The sequence below is a fragment of the Manis pentadactyla genome, chromosome 5 (assembly GCF_030020395.1).
Source record: "Manis pentadactyla isolate mManPen7 chromosome 5, mManPen7.hap1, whole genome shotgun sequence".
Taxonomy (NCBI): Eukaryota; Metazoa; Chordata; class Mammalia; order Pholidota; family Manidae; genus Manis; species Manis pentadactyla.
The window spans coordinates 104,876,773-104,897,038 of NC_080023.1; the positions used below are offsets into that span (position 1 = coordinate 104,876,773).

Genomic DNA, 20,266 nt, shown 5'->3' on the forward strand with positions numbered 1-20,266 from the left:
GGGGACCTCGGAGCTGAGTAGGCAGCCGGGGGGATGGGGCGCCTGCAGGTCCTCAAAGTTCCCAAGCATCTGGGTTGAGCGCACCCAGACAACCTTGTCCAGCTCTCCCCTCCCCCAAGCAGCAAGCTCCGTGCAAACCCTGACCCTTCAGCAGCCCTCTCACTGCTAGGAAGCCTCTCAGACTGCCTGCCTTTTCCTTGTCCCAGAGTGGCCGGGTGTGAATCCCGTCCTCCACAAATGGCCGGAATCTCAATCTCTTGAGCACTCCACCTGTCCCAGCTCCCCAACCTCCAGAGCACCACACAATATAGGTTTCTGCTCACAGAGCAGATCTCCAGGTCCAGGTGTTCAACAATTCCCAGTTTCCACCCTCTCCCCACTCCGTTTCTCTTCCTCCCGCTGGTGAGCTGGGGTGGATGAAGGACTTGGTTCCCACCAGTTCAAGGCTTTCATACCCCTGTTTTGTGAGGTGTGCCTTGTTTGTGAGGGGTGTATTCAGTCTGTTTCAGTTTTCTTTCTTCTTGCTCTTTTATGGTTAGTTGTATTAATTAACCATATTTTTGTACCATTTGTGGTTTTGGGAAGAGTTCCCTGTCTCACCTCTCATGTCGCCATCTTGTATCCGGATAGATATGTATTTATAATGGTTATATCTTCTTGTTGGACTGCCCCCTTTATCATTATGTAATGTCCTTCTTTATCTCTTGTTACTTTCTTTGTTTTGAAGTCCATTTTGTCTGATACAGGTACTGTAACACCTGCTTTTTTCTCCCTATTGTTTGCATGAAATATCTTGTTCCACCCCTTCCCTTTTACTCTGTGTATGTCTCTGGGTTTGAGGTGAGTCTCTTGTAAGGAGCATATAGATGGGTCTTGCTTTTTTATCCATTCAATGACTTAGCTACCGTGTTCTGGGCGGCCCTGGGATATCCTAGTGTATTGCAGCGCTTCGCAGCCACGCTGGGTGTGTTCTCATGCAAGAATGGCGCCACTTCGTGCCTTCTTGACATTGCTTCGGCTTCAGCTGCCTGTGCCGCCTACCTGCATACCGGGAGCAGTCTCTGGAATAATCTCCTTAGCTTCTGTGGGCAGGGCGGCCCTCCACGTAGCCTAGTGCACTGCAGTGGGTGGCAGACACGCTGGGTGTGTTCTCCTGCGAGAATGGTGCCCCTTCGTGCCTTCTGGGCCTTGTTCTGCCTTCCTCTGTCTGTCTCGGTTAGCTGCGTGCTGGGAGGAGACTCTGTGTGGTTGCTGTGGGGTGGGGCTGTTCTCCAGCTGCTCTGGAGCTGTGGCAGTCAGCCAGTTTGCTTGCATCTCCGGCCTTTTTATTAGATACTCAGTTCTTGCAGATGTAGATGTACTCTGGCTGTTGTACTGTATCTTCTGGTCTCTCTTTTAGGAATAGTTGTATTTGTTGTATTTGCCAAAATACATATGGTTTTGGGAGGAGATTTCCACCACCCTACTCACGCCACCATCTTGACCCCTGCTCCAGTAGCTGAGGTTTTAAAGCATGTCTGGCAGGACCTCAGCATCATGCTCCAGTTGCACCATTTATGAATCACTGTCACTGTCACTGTCACTGGCTGAGATGCAAGAAGACTGTTCTGTTGTCACTAATGAAAGGAAAAACAAATATTTGTGTTAGTATAAGCAAATTCTCAGATACAAGACTAATCTAAACCCCTGATCAAATGTATTTTCCTAACAATTGACAAAAAGTAGTTGAATTACAATAGAAGTAAGAAATATCAAGATGTGAAAGGGTGCATGATACACGTTTGCAGGTTCTGAATCTAAAAATTCTGCATTATAATACAAACTGCTGCTAGTTAGACATGATTAGCTAGGATCAAATAACTTTTAACATTTGTGTTAAGGCAAATTCCATTATTTTTCTTTTCATTTATATTTATAAATTAATCTACACAACAATCCTTGGATTTACACATAATTTTCCATACACATTGTGCAGACGAGGAAACTGAGACTGAGCTAGAATAACTGGCCAGAGATAACATAGCTGGTAAATGGAGTCACAGGAGTTTACACTATAAAGAAGTCAGACTTTGTGTCAGTGATGCTGCTTCTTTCCAGCCTGTGTCAAAGAGCACTGGAATCCTGTGGTGCCTCAAGGGCCACAGAATAGAAAAAGGCGGGGCTGTTGTGAGGTGAATCAAACAGGCTGTGCTCTAGGCCCTTCAGTCACTCCACTTTCAGCCAGAGTACATCTCTTATGATTATGTGTATAAGGGGTCCTGCTGCAAGCTTTGTTTGAAAGATTCCCAAACACTGAATCGTACCATGATGTCTCCTAATGCTGGTAGCGATCTGCACTAGCAACCTCTTGAAATCAGGGACCCTGTCTTATCTTTTCTTTGATCTCACAATGGTGGGAAACGTCCCCTGACCGTGTGCCTGCCTTTGGGAGAAGGAGCAGGTGGAAATCACTCCCTATGGGAAGTGTTGCTGCAGGCTCCAGAACAGCACTGTCTGAGCATCTCCCATGAACCCTGGCAACCCTGCTCACCGTGTTCCTTACGAAAGCCAAATGAATTAATTATTCACAGTACCTGTAGCCTCACTGGTACCACTGTTCACTGAGCTCTTCCCCAGGAGGGAAGTGGCATCTTCACCAAATATCTTGTGGCAGTTTTCAATGAGAAATTCTACCAGAGATATCTGTAACACAAAAGGGCAAAGACAGGGTGCTCTTCTTCACATGGCAATGTTAGAAATCCCATCTCACATGTGAATCTTGGGTCTAACAAAAAATGAACAAGAATTCTGAGGAAAAATCGATAGTTGATTCTAAAGAACCAAGAATAATCCAGTTTTGTTTAAGAAATAAATGATACTTCCAAGACTACTTTGGCACAGATATTAAAAAGGTTTCAATGTTTGAATGAAAGTTATGATTTCTACCCTAGCTTAGTAGGTCACATTTTTAAATCAATGCTTACATCTTTAAAGATAGATTAAATTGCAAGGAAGTCACATAGGATGCTTGGGTTGGAGATGTATATATAATCTCTTGCTAAGCTTTATTTCTTATGAAGAACTTTCCAGGTCTTTTGAGATGCAAATGATGTAAAACACCTTATTAAAATTTATGAAGCATCCAGTAGGCCAAAACTTGTGAAATTCAGTTATTAAGTGTGGAAGAACCCTAAACTTGGGAAGCAGAGATCTCTGTGGGTTCTCTGTGATGGAAGATCAGCAGTTGGAGAGAAACCATGGCTGCCTGTCTGAGGGCAGTCCCTCCTCATGCACTGCTGCGCCTCATGCTTGCTGTCTGGCCGAGCTGGGGCAGAGCTATGATCTCATGAGGCATGCTGTGGCTCCATTAGGATGCTCCGGAGTGTTTTACTGCTTCCTCAGCATGTACCAAGTGAAAGGGTAGGCAAGCATTCTTGGGAATGACCCACTGCTGACAGAGGAAGGCCAATGTGTGTGGAACATCGTGCCCAACCATGTGGGATGTGCCACTAACAACCAGAGAGGTCCTGGGTGTTCCCACCATTGTACAGTGAGGAAAGCGCCGCCTGGAAAGCGTGCCCACGGTTACAAATCCTCAGCGAGCAGGCCAAGAGCTGAAAGTTGGCTTGTCAAACTCCAAAGCCCAGGAGTCACATCACATCACTCTTGTCTCTCTATTGTTTAGTCAGTGTAGCACTGACCCTCTTGGACAGAGAGAGAGAGAGAAGTGACTCAGCTCCTCTCCATTTCCCACTGTGCAGCCCACTGTCCTGTACACCACTAGATAAATGCCCGCCGATGGGCAGGGGGGCAATTAAAATGTGCACTTTTAAAAACTGGTCTGTCCGAATTACTAGCACATGTTTCAGACTCAAGGTGGTGACTCAGCCGCGCAGGACATAAAAATAAGAAATCTCCTTACCCTTTTCATCAAGTACATTCCTGCTTCTGTGCTGCAAGGGTTAGGTAGACAAAGAAGGCTCGGGGCTATATGCTGTGATAAGGCAAATGCGGTCATCTCGTTGTATGAAGAGTGCTGCTTGATGTTGTATAATACCTCGAAAAGACACTGCAAGAGCACAGCATTGGCTCTTGGCAGCTGGTCTAAAAGCCTAAAGACAGAAAAATGAAATTTTAAGTGAGGGAAGTCATTTGGATGTGAAAGTGGGAAACACAGAGGCAAGGAACAGAGCACTTTGTCCACCAAGTACGCAGCCCACTCTAGCAGAGCTCCAGGTGTGAATGCATACAGAAATGTTGGACTCAATTCAATTCCTGAACCAGGTAATAACTTCTCCGGTTAAATAAGTGCTTGGCCAAAGTGAGATCATACCACTGGCAAAGTTGTCCACTAGCATCTCTCGTAGACTTGTGGGTCTATTTCCTATCAGTTTCATACATTCAGAAGGTGTAAAATGGTCAAGGAAACCATACGAGTAAGCTTAGGGAAAAAGAGTTCAATGAGGGCAGTTAAGAGGTGCATGTATGTTTAAACTGGCCTTCTTGGTGTGATCAAATGAAAACCCTTCGGATTTCATAACTATTTTAGTGGTCAAAGCTGTAAATGAAAGGCATATTTTCCTAAGGGTATGTCGTTTGTAGTTCTCAATGTGAGCCTAGTAGAGTAATTAATTGTTGCATCATTACCTCCGGGTGGCAGTTATTTTCTCATCCTCCCTCTTCCCTTGACAAGGAACAGCAAGCCATCTATCATACAGACTGGATGAAAAAAGACTTCCTTTGATATTTTGAAGAAAATCCTTACAAAAATAAAGAATATTATTATTGCAGTCAATACATATTGGAAAAATTGCAGAGAAAAACCTTGAGTGGCAAACTTCAGTTCAGTGCCCGCTACCTTCAAAGCCACCCAAACCATGAACCAGGAGAGCTCGGTTCTGACTCTGCTCTGACTTGCACACCCAAAGCAGTACATTGGATTTTCACCACAATTTAGGAGCATAAAAACAGAGTCTAGGTTCTGTTGGCAATGAAGATAAAGCCCCTTGTAGCCTCTGGAAGTGACTTTTTGTGTACGTTTTAGCCAACTAGCACAAACTGACCAGGTCTGGTGATAAAACAATGCAGCCTCTTGAGAAGAAATCAATGTACCCATCTTGCTTGTTTATTTGAGACAGTGCTTGCTCTGAATTCTAGCAAGTAAAGTTTTTTAAGCAAAACATACACGCGCATGCTATTGCACAGATATTAAGAGAGAACCAGGCCTTCCGCCCGGAGGAATCTGTGCCCGTTGGGAGAAACCTGCTCTTTTAATAGTTCGATTCCTCCCTTTTGTAACCCTATAAAAGTCCAGTTCTGCAGCCTTATAAGCAGCAGATGTTGGAAATACAGCCAGATCCTCAATGCCTAGCTACCTGTTACCCTTTTCAGTTCCCGAGTAGCACATATATATATTCCCCCCAAAAGGGGAAGTGTCTCAAGATTTAGATACATCACAATTTCATGCCTCTGGGTAGGGATAGGCAAATGTAAGTTTCCTAAGTGGAGGCCTGGAAATCTGGCACCACAGAAGGCTGATGAACAAGTGTTACCATTATACGTGTGAGCCTATTAACATTTACGAAGCTTTAAAGTTCTGCGCAAGCCTGAGGGCCTTACCAGCATCACAGGGACACCTCGTTTCCACTGACTTCTCTTAGTTTTAGCTCAGTCAAAAAATGTCTGCAGGGAACCATCACAATTACAATCCAGTAAGTGTTCCCTCCTTCTAATGCTTACAGAGCCGCTCTTTGTGCCAGGTCCTCTTTTGAGTGCTGGCGATAGAGCAGTGAAGGAAAAGGGAAGTCCCAGTCCTGTCATTGCTCCACTGAGTCACTGGCACACTGTCCCCACCCGGGACAGAGTTCTCAAAGCGTTTGCTGTGGAACCATCCCAGTATATTTGAAAGGAAGAAGCACGACAGTCCTGGCTGGCTCTGAGAGTCTAGCAGGGAGCACAAGGGCCCTAGCCTCGTGCCCCAAACGGCAGCTGTCATGGCATTTGTGTCCCCTCTCTCTCCTTGACCCTGTGCTGCACAATCCACTGGTGGCCAGCTGTGCTGAAGCCAGAACGTGACCCGACTGTGCCAAGGGTATTTGTTGTTGCACCTCTCTTTTAAGACAGCTTAGGGGGAAAATGAGTGTGGCCCTGAGGAGACAGTCCTTTCTCGTTGAGGCCTATGTCTCCAGTTAGTTTCACATGGTATTATCAAGGCCAAAGTTGCAAAGTCTGATTCTCCACCAGGATCAGTCAACTTTAGGAAGAGAACACTTGAGGAATATCTAAGAACTGTACCTATGAGTGCCACCCTCTGGCTAGTTTGCGCGTAGAACAAAGCTGACTATTGCTAGAAAATGAAAGCATTTCCATGTGCGCACCCTGCAGAGAGCGGCAGCAACTTTTCTTGTCACATACCCAGTGTATATTATTGTGGTCCCTGTGGGGGTAGTCATCAACTCTACGTCGTTTCTAACTGTTGCTATTTATCATACAGTCTCATGGAGGACAAGGAAAGACCAAATGTAACTGACATTTATGTGATAATTTTCCTAACCTGTTTGCAGTCATTACTACCTTAACATGTTGTGGTTCAGAACTGCTAACAAGCTCTAAGATGGACTGATGATACCCTGTCTCGGCTCTCTTATTCTCCTTATAGACGTGTAACTGATACTTGTGATTTAGATGTGTCCCTTCACAATTGATCTACTTTTTGTGTAAACATACTGAACATTAAAATTTCCAGTCGAACTGTAGCTGCTGCACCCAGTTTTTACAAGTCATGTTTACCAGGCGAGGCATGTGGTGGGAGCTGATTTCCGTGGGACTGTGTCTGTGGCGGTGAGCTAAACAAATCAAGTTTTAACAGTGGATGCCAGAGGCGCTAAAGGTGAAAAGACACCCACATGCTGGAGTCAAAGCTACGTGACTCTGACAGTAAAAGGCATGAGGGTAACGGGAAGGAATCATGATGAAGCGACCAGAGATTTTGGTGGCTGCACTGAGCATTTTTTGATGCATTTTAAGTCTAATTTTGCATACTACGGCAAAGTAATACAGCCATCTCTGAAGATGAATATAAATTTTCCTTTGGAAACTTTCCCTCCTTAGAAGTATGGGCAGGAAGTCATCAAATTAGGACGGTTGTTCTGGTAAACATTTTGTGTATGTGTGGAGGTTGAAATTTATTATTTTGTTATAATTATCATGGTTATTTTGCATAGAGTGCTCAGGAGGTATGATGGGGAAGGTCGTGTGTGACATAAGAGGAAATTATATCTAAGCAGGCTTTTAACCATCAAAGTAGCTCTGTGAAAATTTGACTTTATATGGTTATATATATATATATATGGTTAGGTTTATATCAGGGCTCTCTAGTCTGTTCCTTTGGTCTATGGGTCTGTTCTTGTGCCAGTACTAAATTGTCTTGATTACTGTGGCTTTATAGTAGAGTGTGAAGTTGGGTAGTGTAGTCCCCCCCACTTTATTCATCCTTCTCAGGAACTCTTGCTATTCGGGGTCTTTTGTCATTCCATATGAATCTAAGAATTATTTGCTATTTTTCATTGAAGAATGCTGTTGGTATTTTGGTTGGGATTGCATTGAATCTGTAGATTGCTTTAAGCAGGATGGCCTTATTGAAAATACTAATTCTTGCTCTTCTTGAGCTCTGGATATGTTTCCATTTATTGGTATCTTCTTTAATTTCTCTCATGTGTGTCTTGTAGTTTTCAGAGTATAGGTCTTTCACTTCCCTATTTAGGTTTATTTCTAGGTATTTTGTTCTTTTTCATCCAATTGGGAATGAAATTGTTTCCTGATCTTTCTATCCTAGTTCATCATTAGTGTATAGGAATGCCACAGATTTCCGTGTATTAATTTTGTATCCTGCAACTTTGCTGAATTTCAGATATTAGATCTAGTAATTTTGGAGTGAATTCTTTAGGGTTTTTTATGTACAGTATCATGTCATTTGCAAACAGTGACAGTTTAACAACTTCTTTACCAACGTGGATGCCATTTATTTGTTTGTGTTGTCTGATTGTTAGGTCCTCCAGAACTATGTTGAATAAAAGTGGAGAGAGTTGGCATCCTTGTCTTGTTCCCTATCTTAAAGGAAAGGCTTTCAGCTTCTGGCTTTTAGAATGATGTTGGCTCTGGGTTTGTTGTATATGGCCTTTATTATGTTGAGGTACTTGCCCTCTATACCCATTTTGTTGAGAGTTTTTATCATGAATGGATGTTTAATTTTGTCAAATGCTTTTTCAGCATCTATGGATGATCATATGGTATTTGTCCTTCTTTTTGTTGTTGTGGTGGATGATGTTTATGGATTTCCTAATATTGTACCATCCTTGCATCCCTGGAAGAAATCATACTTGATCATGGTGGATGATCTTTTTGATGTATTTTTTAATTCATTTTGCTAATATTTTGTTGAGATGTTTGTCATTATTAATATTAATAATACATTATTATATACTTTTAAAATCTTTTATAATACTGTATCTCTCTAATGTGAACATACAGATTTCTTTACATGAGCATCTTTAATGACTGAGAAGCACTTTATAATGGAGTTCTCAGAACTGAACTACATACAGTTGTTCCCTCTTTAGACAAGATGAGTACTTGACTCTCATTAAAGTTTTAATTTTTTTATGTTGCTTCAGCTTTGCAAAGGAAAGAGCATATAGCAGTGGCTAATTACTAAAAAAATCGATAAATAAAGCTACATCTAGTAGCAAAACAGAAATTATTTTAAATTTTAAATGGTTTGGTTAATTTCAAACTTGTGTTTTTAGGAATAAACCATATGTTTCAATTCTATTAATCAGCCTCATAGTTTGTGCTTAATGTTGTCAGTAATCCTGCTGCTACTTACAGTTTCAATGTAATTGATTACATTCCAAAAGTACATAACATTTCAAATCAAGGCATCCCATATAAAAATAGCAACTAAAGTCATAATTAAAATACATTATAGTTTAAGAGAAAAGATTTTTAGACCCTATGAAATCAATAAAATAAAATTTTTATCTAAATTGATAATTGCATTGAAACTTATGAGATGTGAATCCAGATAAAGCATAACATCAAAAGGACAATGTTGACTTCTCATTAACTTTAGAGATCTTTAATGTAAACAACTGTCATGCGTTAGAGGAAATAAACCTTTAGAAGTAAAGTAACTTTACTTTCTCAACTGTCTGACCTGTTGCTTAGCTGTCATATTCATATACACACACAAACACACACACTCAAAAATAAAACTATTTTGGATAAACTTAACGTAAAATTTTTAGGAAAGGTATTAGGAAATTGTTACTGGGCTAATAATACACATTTCAAGTCTTCAGAGATCCAAACTGGGAAAGATTAGTGTAAAAACCCAATAAGCAGTTCTGCTCATTAAGAAAATTATGGGTTGTGACTCTGTGAGGTAAGAAGCTTTGGTTTATGTCGGTTAAGTTGTCTTTTATGGACATTTGTATGATTGTAAAATGACTTCTGTGGATGTAGTTAAGTATTTGGTTTGTTACCATTTCTTCATAGGAATGAAATTCACCTAAAAGGGACCTCAAAAGAGGTGTTAGAGACTTAAGGACTAGCCAGCCATTTATTATCTTTATAATTATCTTTTTTTCTCTTCTCCATATTTAGACCACTTAGTTCATTAAGAGTCCCCGCTGAAACTCCAGCACATCCTCTATTGTGAACCATTTGTGGAAAGGCTTCCTCTGTACACTCAATACAGTGAAAGGGCTGAGCAGAAGGGATTTGTTAGGCATAATTGACATCTACTGCATAGTCAAACCTTAATTATTTAGTGGCCGATTGTCCTGCTTGAGGGTTTTACAAGCATTTTGTTTCTACTCTGTCTCAGTTTTGCTGACTTTTAAGCCATTTCACTGATCATCAGTTTGTCTGTCAAGAGTGGTTTTGGAATAGAGTAAAGCAGAGGATCACATTGTCCTTTTTTTTTGCTATTCCTAGAAGATTTAATAAAATCTTTAGTGAGTGAGGGGTGAAGCTGTCCATAAATCCGTGGACTTTAATGTTTTCCTTATCCATGGTATTCTCTGTCCCCCAAGGACAATTAAAAGTTTTCTATATATGAAGGGACTAGTAGTTACCAAAGGGGAGGGCTTGGGGAGGAGAAGGGGAATAAGGGGCACTGCAATTAGCAATCACAATATAGATAGGTCACGGGGAAGGCAGTACAGCACGGAGAAGACAAGTAATGACTAGAGCATCTTACCGCACTGATGGACAGTGACTGCAGTAGGAGTGGGTGAGGACTTGATAATATGGGTGAATGTTGAAATCACCAAATGTTGTTCATGTCAAACCTTCATAAGATTGTATGTCAATGATACTTTAATAAAAAGTTTTCTATATATGTTTTGAAATCCTTAAGATAACAGTAAGCACACATGTCAGTCCATTCAATCTGCTGTAACAAAATACCATAGACTTGGTTGGCTTTTAAACAGCAGATACGTATTGCTTACAGTTCTGGAGGCTGAAAGTCTGAGATCAAGGTGACATCCTGGTCAGGTGAGGGCTCTCTTCTGGGTTGCAGACCTCATTGTATCCTCACTTGGCAGAAATGGGTAGCAAGCTCTGTGAGGTCTCTTTTTTAAGTATACTGTTCCCATTCATGAGGGCTCCACCCCTGACTTCATGAACTCCCGAAGACCACACCTACTAATACCATCATGTTTGGGGGTTAGGATTTCAACATATGAATTTTGGAGGAACACCGCAAACTTTTGGACCATTAAAAGATGGTTATGCACATTAAAAATATTTAATGGGTATTGCTATATTGTTCTATAAGGAAGTTCTATCAATTTACACCCCCCATAAATGGTGTATGACCTTTCTTTCCTCTCTATACTTCTCCAAACAAAATGTACTTTTTTCCCAACAGGACAAGTGAAATTATCTTTAATTCTGAAGTCTTTTAGGTTATTTATCTTTCAGATATACATAAATTCATGAACACATTTCTATTTAAAGGGATTAATGATAGTATAGAAGTTTTGGGGGTAAGGTAGAGGGAGAGGGATATTAAATAAGGTAAATCATTTTTTTATTGTAGTATAGTTACATACAATATTATGTTAGTTTCAGGTGTATAACATAGTGATTCAACAATTATATACATTACAAAATACCATGATAAGTGTAGTTATCATCTGTTACCATACATAGTTATAACAATATTATTGACTGTATTCCCTAGATTGTACTTTTCATCCTTGTGACTTACTTATTTTAAAATTGGAAGTTTGTACCTCTTTATCCCCTTCTCCTATTTCACCCATTCCCCCAATACCCTCTCTTCTGTCAACCACTAGCTGTTCTCTTTATTTATGCAGTTATTTCTGGGTGTTTGGTTTATTCATTTGCTTTGTTTTTTTAGATTCCACATATGAGTGAAATAATATGGCATTTGTCTTTTTCTGTTTATTTTATTTCACTTAGCCTAATACCTGCTGGGACCATCCATGTTGTCTAAAATGGCAAGAGTTTATTCCTTTTTATGGCTGAGTAATACTCCATTTCTTCCTTCCTTCCTCCCTTCCTCCCTTTGTCCCTCCCTTCCTTTCTTCCTTCCTTCTTCCCCTGCCCCAGTTCCTCCTCATCTTTTTTATCCATTTGTCTATTGATGGATGCTTAAGTTGCTTCCACATCTTGCCTATTGTAAGTAATGCTGCAATAAGAATAGGGGGCCATATATTTTTTCAAATTAGTGACTTTGTTTTCCTTGGGCAAATACCGACTTGGAATTACTGGATCTTATGGTATTTTCATTTTTAATTTTCTTATGAACCTCCATACTGTTTTCCATAGTGGCTTAACAAATTTATATTCCTACCAATAGTGCTCCCTTTTCTCTACGTCCTTGTCAACATTTGTCATATTTCTTATGTTTTTGGTATTAGCCATTATGACTGGTGTGAGGTGTATTTCATCATGGCTTTGATTTGCATTTCCCTATGATTAATGATGTTGAGCATCTTTTCATGTTGTCTGTTGGCCATCTGTACCTCTTTTTTTGAAAAATGTCTATTCAAGTCTTCTGCCTATTTTGTTATTATTATTATTATTATTATTATTTGGTATTGAGTTGTATGAGCTCTTTATGTGTTTTGGATAAGCCTTTATTGGATATATCATTTGCACATATCTTCAACCCAGTCACTAGACTGCCTTTTCATTTTGTTGATAGTTTCCTTCACTCTGCAAAAGCTTTTCAGTTTGATGCAGTCCCAGTTGTTTTCAGATTTGGTTTTGTTTGTTGCTTTTGTATCCCTTGTCTGTGGAGACAGATCCAGAAAAATATTGCTAAAGCTGATGTTCAGGAGATTATTGCCTTTATTTTCTTTTAGGAGTTTTATGGTTTCAGGTCTTGCACTTGAACCCTTTTTCAGTTTATTTTTTTATATGGCATAGGAAAGTGGTCTAGTCTCATTTTTTCCATGTAGCTGCCCAGTTTTCCCAGCACCATTTATTGAAGGGACTGTCTTTTCCTCAATATATATTCTTGCATGAATTTATTTCTAGGATCTCTATTCTGTTCTATTGATCTGTATGTCTGTTTTTGTGCCAGTACTTTGCTATTTTGGTTACCATAGCTTTGTAGTATACTTTGAAATCTAGGATTTTAGTAACTCCAAATTTGTTCTTCTTTCCCAAGCTACTTTGCCCATTCTGGGTCTTCTTTGATTCCATATAAATTTTAGGATTATTTGCTCTAATTCTATGAAAAATATTATTGGTATTTTGATAGGGATTGCATTGTATCTGTGGATAGCTTTGGGAATTATGGGCATTTTACAATATTAAGTCTTCTAATCCATGAGCATGACATATCTTCCATTTGTTTCTGTCATCTTCAATATCTTTCATCAGAGTCTTGTAATTTCCAGAGTACAGTTCTGCCGGAGTCCAGCTCCAGCAGGGGGGTGTGAAGCTCGAAGGATGAGACGGAGTCGGCGTATGGAGAGACAGGACACGGAATCAGATGGAGGTGGTCTCTCGACAAAGTGTCGATGACAGTTTTATTTATACCATTTTGCACAAGGATATGATTATTTTTTATTTTTCTGATGACTAATTCGTATAGGCAGTTGGTTAATAAGTATAGGCAAGCTTAGCTTTTTTCTTTCTTTTACTTTCTAATCTATTCATGGTTGGTCAAGCCTTAGACAAGTGATTGTTTTTCTGTTCCTTGACCAAAACTTTTCTTGTCAACATGTACTCTATTGTGTTTTACGTTTCTATGCAATGCAGTTTCTAAGAAGTGCATGTGACCGTAGGAGCGTGCAGTATGTAACAGCGACTATGGAGTCTATCAGCTCAAGGTGAAATACAGGTCACCTAGTGCCACAGTTAGCTAGGATTCTTTCCCACAAAAATATTTTTAGAGGCTTTAATAAATTTATAATCAATCTAAAATCATAAACTCATATTTTCACTTTATACTCCTTTATAGGGCACAGTAGGCAGCAAACTAAATTTTTCCTTCTTATCTACATTTCTCTTTCTTCTGTGTAGATACCAAAATCTCCCTGACATATGCTACACAGGTCTCTATGACTCCACTACTGCAGGGACTAAACAAGTTCTTACATGGTGAACAATGCAAGGGCATTCATATCATAGAAACTGTTCCTGTTTTAACTACAAACCTTAAACTATAAACAATCACGTCAAATATAATGTATGATTATTCATTTGATTTTTATACTTTATATGTGAATCTAATAAAATGTTAATGTAGGTAAATGCAAGATATAGAGAGAAAGCATGATTTAGAACTGTAAAAAGGCAGGTGTAGATGACCAGGTTTGTGCCTACAGACCAGGTCTTAATCCAAGCTGAACAAGGGCAACAGAACATCCACAGGTGTAGAAGATTTCTCTCAAAACAAGGGGGGCGAGGTTCTAAGCCTCACCTCTGTTGGCCCCCTTTTTCTCACCTGATGGCCCCCCTGCGACTGTGCCTGTCTTAGGTTGTTCCTCCCTTGAGGAATCTTACGCGTCTCTGGTTAACTAGCCATCTTACGGGGCCATACAGGGAGATATAAAGCTGGTAAGTGAGAGAGAAGTAATATTCTTTGAAAAGGTTAGTTTTTCACTTCTTTGCAGATTTATGCTCCATGGCTTCTATGCCCAGCACTTGTTTTGAGGTATCTTTACTTCCTGGAAAATTATGGTACTTGGTAATTTCACATATGAGGCACAAGTTCTAGTAAAGGGCCATAATTAGGAAAGAAGAAAAACAAACTATAGAAGGAGCACAGGGAAGAAAACATGAGATGATGAATTAAGTGTCAACAGGGTTATTCTATTCAATATTTTCTCATGACTCTATTTCTATAAAACTTTCCATCACTAGTTTCACTAGCATTGTAAACAAGGGGGGCATTCTCAGTGGAAATGGGGTGGTCAATGTTTGACTAACTAACAGCAGGTTTCAGTACTTTATGCCAAGATCGCCATTTGGCCCCTGCATGTTCTATTCTTCAGGAGCACTGTCCTGAAAAAGCTTTGGGGAAGTTTATGTTCTCATCCTTTCCACACTGCTCAGCAAAGGTTAGCTTAGCTCTTGGCAATAATGCAAGCAAAAAACAAAACCAATAGTATAATGGAGAAAAACAAAATCAAGGTGGGTAATAGAGGGAGCCAGCTGCGAAGGCTCCTGCTTTGCGGGGCTCTTCCTCCAGTTTGAGCTTCGCTACACAGCTTGAGTAGCATGGCTCCCAGCACAGTTTTTTCACTTCCTTGGTTAAATTTATTCCTAGGTATTTTATTCTTTTTGATGCAATTGTAAATGGGATTGTTTCTTTATTTTTCTCTCTCTGCTACTTCTAGGGTATAGAAATACCTGTTTTGTATTCTGCAACTTTACTGAATTAATTTATTAGTTTGAGGAGTTTTTTTGGTGGTATCTTTAGGGTTTTCTATATATATATATAGTATCATGTTATCTGCAAATAGTGGTAGTTTTACTTTTCCTTATTAACTTGAGTGGCTTTTTTCCCCTTGTGTGATTGCTATGTCTAGGATATCCAGTACTCTGTTAAATAAAAATGGTGAGATCTATCTATATCTATCTGTCATCTCTATCATTGCTATGTCATGACACACCACCCCTACAGAACAAAAATATACTCTTCTACACACACATAATACTAATGTTACAGTCAAGAAATATGATACTATGCAGTAATATTGTTACATATAATTCTTGCCAATTATCTAAATAATAACATTTAAAGGTTTTGATTATTTTTGTTATTTTTCTGTTTTTAATCCAGGACCCAAACAAGAATCAGGCATTTAGATGATTGATTTCTCTAGCTTCTTTTACTCTAGGAGTGTTGTATTTTTTTCTTTAACTTTCATGACTGATATTTTTGAAGCATCCAGGCCAGATATTTGTAAAATGGCCCAGAATTTCAATTTTTCTGATAGCTTCCTCATGATTAGAATCAGTTGAAGTTTTTTTAAATTGAAGTATCATTGAAATACAATCTTATATTGGCTTCAAATGTACATAACACAGTGGTTCAGCCGTTACCATATTATTAAATCCTCACTCCTTCTACTGTGGTTACTATCTATCAGTGTAGAAAGATGTTACAGAATCATTGACTATATTCTCCATACTGTATTAATGTCCCCGTGACCAATGTATGTGACTATGAATTAGTGTGCCCCTTTATCCTCCTCTCCCTTCCCCCAGCCTGCCCCAACCTCCCCCTTGGTAACTATAGTTAATTCTCAGTGTCTATGAGTCTACTCCGATTTGGAATCAGCTGAAATATTTTTGACAAAAAATATAAAAACGATGATCACCATGTAAGAACTTGTTCATTATGCTTCAGAAGATTGGAGACTGTTGAGAATTAGGCTTGGGGTTGATTAATGATTGTGCATTGAGTCCCCTATACAGAATTTTATTGTTGTTAACAACCATTTGATCAATAAATATGAGAGATGCCCTCTCAAAAAAAAAAACGATGATCTAACGTCTTTTTCAGTATCACATCAATTTGTCCCATTATACTTTTTATTTTCTAATATATGCATATAAAACTTTTTTAATTCTTTGCAACTACTATCATAGCTGATCACACAAATTGGAAAAGTAAATTCATTTTCATTTAGTTCTTAATATCAACTTCCATTGTGGTTACTTCTTTAATCCATAAATTAGATAGACATGTGTTCTGACACTCTGAACAAAATTTTCCCCTTTGTTTTTACTAATTTTTCAGCTTTGTATTTTGAGTTGGGATTCCTGGAAATTTACCTAAATGTTTCATGAATGTACACAAAATTCCCATACCCACAGTCTTTGAGTACTTCTTCACTTCCTAGGCACATCAAAGGATGTCTTTCAGGCTTGTACTCTCCTGTTCCAGACCTGGAAATAGACAGTTTTCCAAGGAGCCTGGTTCCATTTAAGGAGAATGGAATTTAAAAATAAGATCTGGGCATGTGTTTCGTTTTTTTTTATTTGTAAGTGAATATAATGAAGCAGCATAAAATCAAGATGAAGACATGAATTTCTAAGTCAAAGCACAAGATTCCAGTTTTGACTACCTAAGTGTGTTTGTGACTTAGGTCATTATCCTCTCTGAGGCTTGGTTTCCTCTACTTTAAAAGTATAGTAATAACAAAATCAATAATGATAACAAAGAGAATGATGATATATGGTACTTGTAATCTGATAGACACTGTTCTAAATTCTTATATAAATACATTTAATCTTTACAATATTGTTCTTGCACCCAATTTACAGATGAGATAAGTGAGAGTCATAAGAAATTATTTTTATCACAAGGTTATGAGGTTCAAATAAAATGAAATATGTCAAAACCCTGTGTAACAAGTACTCTATATGTATATGAATAGGTATGTATGTATATATTTATGTATACATATCATTATTGACTCAAATTCATGAATATCTGTTGTGTAAGTACTATGTGCTTTGTTTATGCTAAGTTTAAAATTAAACAACATATATAGAAATGTTTAAAATTATATACACATATTTATATTTTTATAACCCCAAAAACAATTCCCCTAAAGTGCTGTGCTATAGAAATACAATGTGAGTCACATATGTACTTTAAAATTTCCTAGTAGCCATAGTAAAGTAATTTTTTAAGGTGAAATTAATTTTCATTTATTTACTTTTATTTCAAAGCAATTTTAATTGTAAAAATAGTACCAAGAATTGATATACTCTTACTCTGCTAGTCCCAGTGCCAGTATCAAGGTGAAATTAATTTTAATGATATATTTTGTTTTACCCAATATATCCAAAATATCACTCTCATATATAAATGTAAAATAATTAATGGTATATATATTTTTAGATTTTAGTCTTAAAAATCCATTGCGTATTTTATACTTTGTACAACTCGGAACAAACCGTATCTCAAGTGCACAATAGCCACAGGTGGCATCTGTGTTGAACATCTCAGGTCTAGAATAATATATAAGAAACTGATTGGGAAACAGAAGGAAAGAAATTTTCCTTTTACTGTATCTTCTTATACTTTTGATTTTTGTACTCTGTGTGTTTTTTCTTATCCAAAGAAATTTGAAAAACAGATAAAAGCATTGTGTTTTTATCATGTATGTGTGTGTGTACCCATTATTCTATATCAGTGGTTTCAAGTGGGGACAATTTCCAGTGTCTCCAGACAATATCCCCAGACAGTTAGCAATGTCTGGAGATATTTTGGGTTCATGGGATGGGTAAACATCCCTGGATGCTGCTATATATCCTGCAGTGTACAGCACAGCACCCCCCCCCGCCCCAATAGTTAAGAATTTTCTGGTCTAGTTAAGAATTTTCTGGTCTGAAATGTCCATAGTGCTGAGGTTGAGAAACCCAGTTCTACACATATGTACAAAAAATAAAGATTTAAATGTCTGTTAGTTACTAGGCATTGTCAAGGCCCTGGGTGTGCAAAAAGGGATCACACACAGGCCCCACACCCCAGTGGCTCACAGTCTATTGAGGGAGAGAGAGATGTAAGCAAATAATTGCAGGAATGAGATAAATTCTAGAACACAGTACAAGTTATTAAGCAAGAACTTAAATGTATAATAGCATATACGTTAACCAGAAAACCACTTGTTCGAAACATCAGTTTGAACAGGGTAATTGAATTTGAACCATCAGTTTCAGAAGTTATTTCCCATCACATCCTCTAGGTTGAGTATGCAGCACTTTATTCAAAAGCTTTAATGTTCTTGTGTACCAATACACTGTCAATAAAAAATATCTGAGGAGAGCCCTTAACTTAGTTATAGCAACTGTTACTCTATTTCCATGCTCAGTAACATACTTTGGAACTTTAAATGGACTCTGATATATTTTAAAAAGAATGTATAAGTCATGACTAATGTGGTTGTCTGAACAAGTTGGCTATATTTTATAAGAGCAAGAATGCAAAGGATTATCATGTTTTGCATATTTTCTCCCACGATGTCTCCATTTTTCTGAGAGGCCCACAAGTTCAACTATATTTCATCACCAAAGAAACCAGACAAAGCCTAGACTCTAAAGTCCATTTTAAACCTTAGTGCACTCATACTTTTCTTTTAGTTGAGGTTTACACTGGTGAGCTCACAAAGTACAGTACACAACTGTCTGAAATAAGAAATCTTGTGTTCTTCTTACTGCCAATTGCCTCCTACCTCTATTCAGGGTAGCAGTGAAGTGTAAGTGCTTTGGCATCTAGTAAGTCCCAGGTTTGAGTCCTGGTTTCACTCATAAGGTGCAGCACATTGCTTTACCTCACCAAACCTATGTATCCTCAGGTAAAATGTCTATCTTGAAAGCAATGCTGGGTTGATTAAATGAGATAACATATTCATTTATCATTGCCAGGAATTTAATCAAGTGTTGGGTACTATTAGTATCCAAATAGCACAAAACAAAAAGCGCCCGTTAAGTCACTAGTCAGAACAGTGGTTGTGTGATTTCTCCACCAGAATTTATTTATATATTTATAGTGAGTATTCATCTAAAAAATAAACGATTCCCTATTTTTTTGTTTGACACCTTTCCTAATTAAATGGAGATACCTTGGCACTTCGGGTTGACTTAGTTGACATTTGTGTTCACTATTCATTTCCTGCTACCTTTCACCACTGCACTGTTAGAACAAAGTAGTAGCTCTTGCCTTTTGATGTTTGAGGTCACTGCCTCTTCCCAGCTTAAGTTCATGTTGCCCGTTGCCTATTCCAACTGTTGTTTGAAATTTTCCCTTGTGCCCTCATTATCATACTAGCTAAACCTCACAAGAGAGTAACCCAAATCTATTTAGCAACAAGCCCATCCTCAGTAGCTTGAAAAAATAACAACTGCAGTTCCACAGAGCTCGTGTACAGACAGAGACAAAAGGCTCTCTTCTTCATTGTAATTTCAGTAGACCATGTGATTGTAATGGAAGAGTGGTAAAAATGCAGTTGCATGTTTTCATGCTTCCTAAAAAAGTTGAGACAAAATCTGAGAATCATACCACATTATATTTTATAATTTGTATCTCAATGTGGTTTTCTGTCACTAAAAAGCTGGAATATAAAATTTCACTTTAAGTTTGCATGAAGTTATATTGTAATAAATAATTTTCATAGAAACTCCTATTTCTGTCTATTGTGGTAAAATATCCATTGATTCTTAACTAAATAATGCAATAATTTTCTATTTTAATATGTTGATATTTACACTATCCTATTTTAATAATAAAACATAAATGGGTTAGAGATTAGAGGTTAAATAATGGAGAATGTAGTCAGTTTCATTGATTTTTTTAAATTATGATCAATATTAGTAATGGTAATATTAATAGAATAGAGCATCAGTAAAGGCAAACTATTTCTTTAAATGCCTTGAGGCAGATACTTAAGGCTTCAATCCATGAACGGAGATGATGGAAATGCCCAAGGTCAGTAGGGGTTTCATAGAGAGGGAGGGCCTGCTGTCTTTCCCTGACCCCACAAAGGAAGATGAGAAACAGATCCAAGCTGCTTTCATCTTTATTCCTCCTGTTTTCCCTCTAGTCCATTTCTGAGGGTAAAATTTCAGAGCTGCTCTGTCCATTATACAAATAATCAATTTCAAAAGAGGGACTTTTTACAAATGATAGAGCATGTGTGTAAAAGAGGAGAATACACACATGCTGGGAGAAGAGTGTCAGACTGAGGGAGCTGCATAGGAAAAAGACCACTGTGGTGGGTGT

General features: G+C 38.3%; 1 protein-coding gene across 1 annotated transcript; it reads right to left on the minus strand.

The window, feature by feature from the left end:
* Positions 1 to 1,554: 1,554 nt before the first annotated feature.
* LOC130683980 (rho GTPase-activating protein 20-like) lies at positions 1,555 to 5,799 on the minus strand. Its single transcript, XM_057503268.1, has 5 exons — positions 5,719 to 5,799; positions 4,627 to 4,739; positions 3,902 to 4,091; positions 2,574 to 2,682; positions 1,555 to 1,616 (listed from the first exon to the last, which is right to left on the minus strand). The coding sequence occupies exons 1-5, from the start codon at positions 5,797 to 5,799 to the stop codon at positions 1,555 to 1,557; spliced, it is 555 nt and encodes a 184-aa protein (XP_057359251.1).
* Positions 5,800 to 20,266: the final 14,467 nt, after the last annotated feature.